Raw genomic sequence first — 8,817 nt, forward strand, 5'->3', positions numbered from 1 at the left:
TTCTCTTATACTGATTGAATTAAGCTTGTAACCAATTTTGCATAACTTTTGATATCTCGTATTTGTTGTCCTTATCACTTGATTTTTGCTTGTAGAATGAACATCTAAAAATCCGAAGAGGGAAATCGGCAAAAGATGCAGTTGATTGGAACGATTACAAGTCCATGAGTTTCACCCGAGCGGTAAGTCGATGACTCCAGCAGCGAGTTTCAGTGGCTCTTTCCTATTAATCTGAAACATTTCCAGTGGAGTAACCTAATAAAAAAATGTTGTTCTTGTTATAGGTAATTTTTGAAACTCTAAGAATAGCCACAGTTGTTAATGGGGTGCTCAGGAAGACAACCCAAGATGTGGAAATGAAAGGTGGGTTCGGAGAAAAATGGGAGTATATATTTTTGGTTCTTATCAGTCCTATGCTAAGTTATCCTCTTGTTACCTCAGGAATTTAACAAAATTTGGGTCCTTAATGCTTGATATCTACTGTGTTTTTCTTCAGGATTTGTGATTCCAAAAGGGTGGAGAATCTATGTTTACACTAGGGAGATCAATTATGACCCATTTTTGTATCCTGAACCTCTAACCTTCAATCCATGGAGATGGCTGGTGAGCGAGCATGAGGCTAAAACATGCTTAAATAATTCAAATCTAGCATGCTTCTTTCTAATTGAATGCAAACTTTGATCTCTAATCCACATTGTCATTCACTAACTACAGGAAAAGAACCTGGAATCACACCAGCATTTCATGATGTTTGGTGGAGGAGGTAGGCTATGCCCAGGGAAAGAACTGGGGATAGTAGAAATTGCAGCATTTCTTCACCACTTTGTGACCAGATACAGGTCTGTCTCTGTCTCTGCCCTTTGATCTTCAAATAGGTTTTTTTTTTCCCCTTTCTTTGGGAAAAGATCATCAAAAAATATTCCTGAAATTTTGTAATGAAGCATCAGTTCACACATCTCTGTCGTTTGTCTCATAGCTTGAGTTAAATGACTAGAGGAACAGGGCACCTTCTATCTTGGGCATAGATTGCACTCTAAATCCTCTCAAGAATAATTCTGATTGTTCTCAAATTTCTGTTGCAGATGGGAAGAAGTTGGAGGAGATAAAATACTGAAATTTCCAAGGGTTGAAGCTCCCAATGGGCTACATATCCGAGTTTGGGACCACTGAAACTCATATTGTATACATATGTAGATAGGTTTACTAAAAAATGATCAAAGAAAAGTGTTTGTTTTCTATTAGCCAGCAGTAGGTGCAGGTGCAAGTTGACCTAACCTGGTTAGAATACCTCTAATCCAATTTAGGTTCAATTTAGTGCTAAACCTGACTTAGCAATCAGAACCTTTCTGATGCTTTGATCTAATCAAACTCTTTGATCCGATCAACCCACAAGACATGATTGACGTCTAGCAACGTATCATGTCTACCCGGAAGATGAGGAATGTATTGGACAAATCCAAACATACCCTTCAGTGGCAAGTTGCTGTGTAATTCAATCCCTCAGTCATACTACATCCTGAATAAGTGCATGAGTATGGATCAATATCAAACTCAATCACTTATTCATGTCTCTCTCAATCTTTTATATGATAATTCAAACAATGAAACATTAGAAACTCTTTCTAATATTCATTTTGCTTTGATCAAAGGCTTCTTAAATCATCATAAGATTAGAGTAAGTAGGATGTTACCTTCTCTTACTAGAAGTGACTGATTCCTTGTTGACCTACTCACAACCTTCATACAAAATCCACCATATCCAGAATACCCCGTGTGGAGTGATTGATTAAAACCCCATTTGATTTTGATGAGCTCAAAGCATTTGAGTATATCTTGTGATTATTAATGAATTCAATTGAGTGTTTCAGTGAAAATCCTGTCCAAGTGTTTCTAGACTTGGTTCATAGTATTTTGGATAAGTTAAGAAGTCTGCATGAACCAATGTCTGAGACTCGAGTCGACTCCCGAGTATCACGAGTCGACTCCAAGCGTATCAAGTTCACTGGCACGAGCTCGAGTCGACTCCAGATCAGTACGAGTCGACTCCGACTGAGAACAGACAGAAGGACAGAAAGCTTCAACTCAGAAACTGTCAACGAGTCGACTCCCGAAGTGCGCGAGTCGACTCCAATGTTCAACGAGTCGACTCTAGGGTAGTAAGAGTCGACTCCAAGAGAAACACAAAGAAAAGTCAGAGAGCAGTTTTCGGACTCTGAGATTCGAGTCGACTCCCGCAGTACGCGAGTCGACTCCGAGACTGAGCGACCATCAACAGACAGAAGACCATGTTACTGCCTCTGAGATTCGAGTCGACTCACAGACAGCTCGAGTCGACTCCGAGACAAGCTTCACGTCAAAAGGCAGAAGACCAACTTTCGGAAACTGAGAGCCGAGTCGACTCCAAGGAAGTTCGAGTCGACTCCAAGACTGGATGAGCCAAAAGACAGAGAATCGGGAGTTCGGGCTCTGAGATTCGAGTCGACTCCCAGGACAGTCGAGTCGACTCGAGTGGACAAAATTCAAATTTGGATCCACGGACTTCAGTGGATGAGCCGACTCCAAAATTGCCACGTCAGCTCCAGAAGTTGGCGAGTCGACTCCAGGTCAAGACGAGTCGACTCCCAGTCAAGACTGCAACTTTAATTCAAATTTGGAACAGTTGCCGAGTCGACTCCGGAAAAGCGTGAGTCGACTCCTGCTACAGCCGAGTCGACTCCTGATCGCGCGAGTCGACTCCAACCCACCAACGGTCATATTGTCAGGCTGCGCAGAGTGTGCAGAACGGCCAGAAAAAGCAGAGTAACGGCTAGTTTCTGTGGGGGTTGGCTTAAATAGCCACAGAGGACTGTAGCAAGGTAGAGAATAGACATTCCACTCCAAGCATTCAAGTTTTCAAGCTCTCCAAGTGCTCTTAAACGAAAAAGGAGAGATCTGCATTTACTGCTCCAACAACTTCTTCCCAACAATCAAAGCTTCCTCCTCCTACATTCAAGTCGACCACTCTTTCAAGAGGAGACCGGAGTTCCAGAAGCCATACCTCTTCACCAGCTTAAAAGCGTTTGAGGGCTTCTAACTCCTTTACGATTATATTGTTTTAAATCTGCTTTTTGAGAAGCTATTTTCTGTTTTCTTCTATCTCTTGTATTTACTTGATTCAATCGGAGGATTGAATCAAGGGATTTAAGGTTGGTTGGTGAGCCAAGTTAAAACCAACGTGTGTAAGGGTTTGATTGTGAGCCCGGGAAAACAATCGGGGTTTGGTTCTAGTCGGTGAGCCTGGGAAAACCGACCGAGTTCGTTGTGAGCTCGTAAAACAACAAGTTTGGTTGTGAGCTTGCAAAACAACCGGCTGTAATCCAAGGGGGTTATAGTGAAATTCCCAAGTGAGACTTGGGGAGTGGACGTAGGAGCAAGGGTTAGCTCCGAACCACTATAAAACTTTGTGTTTGTAGTGCATTGTCTCTCATCTTCTTCCCCGGACACTACTCACAGCACTTAGCTTTAATTAAACAACTTGCTATAGCTTTAAATTAATCATCCACAAAGTTTTAAATATTCAAGTTAATTTAAAAACCCAATTCACCCCCCCCTCTTGGGTTGTCTATCTGGGCAACAAGTGGTATCAGAGCCAAAAACTCTTCCACTCAAGAGTTAAAAGATCAAAATGACAACCCCATTTGGATCTTCTCACATTGAGGGTCAGTCCACCCAAAGACCCCCTTTCTTCAATGGATCTGACTACTCATACTGGAAGGCTAGGATGAGAATATTCATCCAAGCCCAAGACTATGAGATGTGGTCCATTGTAGTAAATGGGCCCTACATCCCATCCATATACGTAGATGGTGTTAAGGTACCTAAACTAGAAATGGACTGGGATGAACATGACATGAGGAAGGCACAATTAAACTCTAAAGCAATGAATGTCTTCTATTGTGCCTTAGACCGTAATGAATTCAATAGGGTCTCTACTTGCAATTCTGCAAAAGAGATTTGGGACAGACTTGAAGTGACCCATGAGGGCACGAATCAAGTGAAAGAGTCCAAAATAAATATTTTGGTTCATAAATATGAACTATTTAAAATGGACTCTAACGAAACAATTACATGCATGTTCACTAGGTTTACTGATATTGTCAATGGCCTAAAAAGCCTTGGCAAGAACTATACTAACAGTGAACTTGTCAGGAAAATCCTTCGGTGTCTACCAAGGTCGTGGGAAGCTAAAGTGACGGCAATCCAAGAAGCTAAAGACTTGAACAAGCTTCCACTTGAAGAGCTCCTTGGATCCCTTATGACGCATGAGCTTACCATGAAACAACACAACGAGGAAGAGTCCTCCCATAAGAAAAAGGTAATAGCTTTAAAATCTACTTCTTCTAACAAGGACTTGTCTTGCAGCAGCAGCAGTGAAGAAGAAGAAGATGAGGAAGATGGTGGTGAGGCTCTTCTTGTGCGCAAGTTCAAGAAATTCATCAACCACAAGAAGTCCTATCATCAAAGGAGAGGCCCCTCAAATTCCTACCGCAAGGACAAAGGTAAGGAAAGGGAAAGTGAGGGGATCGGGTGCTATGAGTGCAAAAAGCCGGGACACATCCGAGCTGAGTGTCCCTTACTAAAGAAGAGCAGCAAGTACAAGAAGAAGAAGAAAGCCCTTGTCACCACCCTATCGGACTCCGACGCATCATCCTCATCATCGAATGAAGAACAAGAAGAGAAGGCCAATTTTTGTTTCATGGCCAACGAAAATGAGGTAACTTCTGATACGCACTATGATTTTTCATTTGATGAACTTTATGATGCGTTTAACGAACTAATGATTGAATATAAGGATGTTAATGTTAAAAACAGGGAACTAAAAGTAACTAACCAAACTTATATCCATAAGTATGATTCTTTAATTAAGGATAAAGATGCTATTACCAAAGAAAATCTAGAACTTAAGACAAGCAACCAACTCTTAATTAAGAAAACTAGTACCTTAACTAAAGATAATGAAAAACTAACTAAGGAACTTTCAGAACTCAAAAACCATAAACAAGTCTTAAACAAGGATCTAACAAAAGAACTAAATGATCTAAAAGCCGAAAATCAAACATTAACTAAAGAACTTAACAAATACAAACCCTTAGTTGAAAAATTTACATATAGTTCTGAAAAGTTAAACATGATACTTAACAGTCAACGAGCCGTATTTAATAAAGCGGGTTTAGGGTATAAACCGAAAAATAAACAAAAACTTCTTAGTAACTTCTTTGTCAAAGCTGGGGAAAATAAAACTAAGAAAATGATCTGTTTTTGTTGTGGAAATATAGGACATAAGGCAAATGCATGTGACTATAGGAAAAGGAAAACTAAAAGAAAGATTAAAAGGGTATGGGTTCCAAAAGGAACCAACTTGACTAACCATGAAGGACCCAAGAAAACTTGGGTACCTAAGATGACATGATTTGCTTGTGTAGGAGTGTCTTGCAGCCAAGGTCAACAAAAATTGCTGGTATTTGGATAGTGGCTGCTCAAGGCACATGACGGGTGATAAAGACCAATTTTTCACCCTTGAAGCTAAGAAGGGAGGTGCTGTGACGTTTGGAGACAACAACCAAGGTCACATCATTGGTATTGGTAAAGTTCAAATCACCCCTTCTACTTTTATAGATAATGTCAGATATGTTGATGGTCTTAAGCATAACTTGTTAAGCATCAGTCAATTATGTGATAAAGGATATGATGTTATGTTTAAACCATCACTGTGTATTATAACAAATCCTAATGATAATAGCTTAGTTTTTAAAGGGATTAGACGTGGAAATGTATATGTTGTAGACCTAGAAGATCTTGCAAAACATAACCAATGTCTAGTTGTAAATGAAACTAAAGATAATGATGCTAGTTGGTTATGGCACCGTAAGTTAGGTCATGCAAGCATGGACACAATAACTAAATTAGTTAAAAGAGACTCCGTGATAGGTTTGCCAAAATTAAAATTTGAAAAGAACAAAATATGTGAAGCATGTCAATTTGGCAAACAATCACTACAGGAAAAGTCGGTTTTACCGACGCTTTTTTGCCGATGCTTTTCACAAGCGTCGGCAATTTTTGGTCTAGCGTCAAAATTTGCCGACGCTTGTAACAAGCGTCGGCTAAAGACGACGCTAATAAGCGTCGGTGTAGTCCTGGGCCTAAGACGACGCTAAAAAGCGTCGTTGAAAGCCAACATTCCACCGCCATCACCCTGAATCCCAACGAGCCCTCTCTCTTTCCGTTTTCCCGGCCACCGCCCTCCACCCTCACCCCATTCCAGAGATCGAAGAGAAAACGGAATCCCCTTCCCGTTCCTCGTCCATTCCTCGTCTTCTCTCTCTCTCTCTCATCATCATCGCCCCCCCTCCCTAACTCCCTCCAGATTCAAGAAGCAGAATGGCTCCGGCGATGATGTATTCGCCCGCCTCTTCGCCGCCTCCTTGGATCCCGACCTCTCCTTCGAACCGCGGATCCTCAAGTCCTGCCTTTTCGTTTCCTTTGTCCTTCTGTTCCGCCCATCGCGATCACAGCGGGTGGCTGATGCCCCCGCGCCGGCGCCTTCGGCTTTCGACTGCAACGGCGTCCTCCTCACCTACGACTTCCAGCGGGGGCAGCGGCTCCGGCCCTTCGTCCGCGACCCCAACGACCAGGCCTGGGCCTTCAACGCCACCGCTACCATCCTCAACTCCGGCACCACCAACCTCAAGGCCTGGGAGCTCCTCATCGGCTTCCGCCACCGCGAGATCCTCGTCTCCGCCTCCTCGGCCATCCTCACCGACGGCTCCTCCTTCCCCTACTCCACCCCCAACGACTCTGCCACCTCCTTCTCCGGCTCCCCCAACCCCGACCTCAAGTACCCCATCGAGGTCGCCGGCGATCCCTCCCAGATCCGCGCCCAGATCTCCATCGGCGGCACCTTCTTCGGCTCCCCTCCCCCCGCCGCCCCCCTCCCCTCCTCCCTCTCCCTGGCCGACCCTGCCTTCTCCTTCCCCTCCCCCGCTGCCCCCTCCAACACCTCCCTCGCCACCTGCTGCCTTCCCAACCCCGACTTCACCCCCAACACCACCACCAACTCCTCCGATGTCGCGGAGGCCCTCCCCTGCCTCCTCGCCCTCGCCGCCGCTTTCATGAACAGGCCTTCTAGTGGCGGTGGAGTGGCACCAAAAAAAAGTTCTCTTATACTGATTGAATTAAGCTTGTAACCAATTTTGCATAACTTTTGATATCTCGTATTTGTTGTCCTTATCACTTGATTTTTGCTTGTAGAATGAACATCTAAAAATCCGAAGAGGGAAATCGGCAAAAGATGCAGTTGATTGGAACGATTACAAGTCCATGAGTTTCACCCGAGCGGTAAGTCGATGACTCCAGCAGCGAGTTTCAGTGGCTCTTTCCTATTAATCTGAAACATTTCCAGTGGAGTAACCTGATAAAAAAATGTTGTTCTTGTTATAGGTAATTTTTGAAACTCTAAGAATAGCCACAGTTGTTAATGGGGTGCTCAGGAAGACAACCCAAGATGTGGAAATGAAAGGTGGGTTCGGAGAAAAATGGGAGTATATATTTTTGGTTCTTATCAGTCCTATGCTAAGTTATCCTCTTGTTACCTCAGGAATTTAACAAAATTTGGGTCCTTAATGCTTGATATCTACTGTGTTTTTCTTCAGGATTTGTGATTCCAAAAGGGTGGAGAATCTATGTTTACACTAGGGAGATCAATTATGACCCATTTTTGTATCCTGAACCTCTAACCTTCAATCCATGGAGATGGCTGGTGAGCGAGCATGAGGCTAAAACATGCTTAAATAATTCAAATCTAGCATGCTTCTTTCTAATTGAATGCAAACTTTGATCTCTAATCCACATTGTCATTCACTAACTACAGGAAAAGAACCTGGAATCACACCAGCATTTCATGATGTTTGGTGGAGGAGGTAGGCTATGCCCAGGGAAAGAACTGGGGATAGTAGAAATTGCAGCATTTCTTCACCACTTTGTGACCAGATACAGGTCTGTCTCTGTCTCTGCCCTTTGATCTTCAAATAGGTTTTTTTTTTCCCCTTTCTTTGGGAAAAGATCATCAAAAAATATTCCTGAAATTTTGTAATGAAGCATCAGTTCACACATCTCTGTCGTTTGTCTCATAGCTTGAGTTAAATGACTAGAGGAACAGGGCACCTTCTATCTTGGGCATAGATTGCACTCTAAATCCTCTCAAGAATAATTCTGATTGTTCTCAAATTTCTGTTGCAGATGGGAAGAAGTTGGAGGAGATAAAATACTGAAATTTCCAAGGGTTGAAGCTCCCAATGGGCTACATATCCGAGTTTGGGACCACTGAAACTCATATTGTATACATATGTAGATAGGTTTACTAAAAAATGATCAAAGAAAAGTGTTTGTTTTCTATTGTTAATCAGTGAGATATTAGAAATATCGTTAGTCATCACAAAGAGTATGCATCACATCTAGCAAAACATTCTGTAAAGAGGTCTGATAAGTACTTAGGGATGATATGTAGGCATACTAACAACTGATCAAAGGAAGTGCTTGTCTTCAGTTGGTGTTTCAACTGAAAAGTTGTATCCTTTCATTGCAAAAGTTTCTAGCTTTGGTCTAAATTTTCTTGTAATCCTATGTTTATGAAGCGAGGATGTTGACTCTTAGATGATTCACTAGCTATCACTTCCATGCAGTGGTGGCAACTTTGGCCACTTCTACGATCCATGTAATATAACAGTAAACCTCACTCAACAAAAGCAAGAGCACGAACAACAAAAAATCTATTAAATTTAC

The 8,817-nt window shown here is 42.4% G+C and overlaps 2 protein-coding genes across 3 annotated transcripts; both read left to right on the forward strand.

Moving 5' to 3' along the window:
• Positions 1-37: 37 nt before the first annotated feature.
• Positions 38-8,593, forward strand: LOC120108952 (cytochrome P450 85A1-like). 2 transcript variants are annotated; one of them, XM_039122679.1, is made up of 6 exons: positions 38-182; positions 285-363; positions 497-603; positions 715-839; positions 1,083-1,198; positions 8,391-8,593. In XM_039122679.1, exons 1-5 carry the CDS (start codon positions 165-167, stop codon positions 1,168-1,170), a joined length of 417 nt encoding a protein of 138 aa, XP_038978607.1. In that variant the 5' UTR covers positions 38-164; the 3' UTR covers positions 1,171-1,198; positions 8,391-8,593. The 2 variants fall into 2 exon arrangements, with proteins under 2 accessions (XP_038978607.1, XP_038978606.1); XM_039122678.1 differs by lacking the exon at positions 8,391-8,593 and having other exon boundaries at positions 39-182; positions 1,083-1,236.
• On the forward strand, positions 7,231-8,593 carry LOC120108951 (cytochrome P450 85A1-like). Its single transcript, XM_039122677.1, has 5 exons — positions 7,231-7,374; positions 7,477-7,555; positions 7,689-7,795; positions 7,907-8,031; positions 8,275-8,593. Exons 1-5 carry the CDS (start codon positions 7,357-7,359, stop codon positions 8,360-8,362), a joined length of 417 nt encoding a protein of 138 aa, XP_038978605.1. The 5' UTR covers positions 7,231-7,356; the 3' UTR covers positions 8,363-8,593.
• Positions 8,594-8,817: the final 224 nt, after the last annotated feature.

This window comes from Phoenix dactylifera, unplaced genomic scaffold (genome assembly GCF_009389715.1).
Source record: "Phoenix dactylifera cultivar Barhee BC4 unplaced genomic scaffold, palm_55x_up_171113_PBpolish2nd_filt_p 001671F, whole genome shotgun sequence".
NCBI lineage: Eukaryota > Viridiplantae > Streptophyta > Magnoliopsida > Arecales > Arecaceae > Phoenix > Phoenix dactylifera.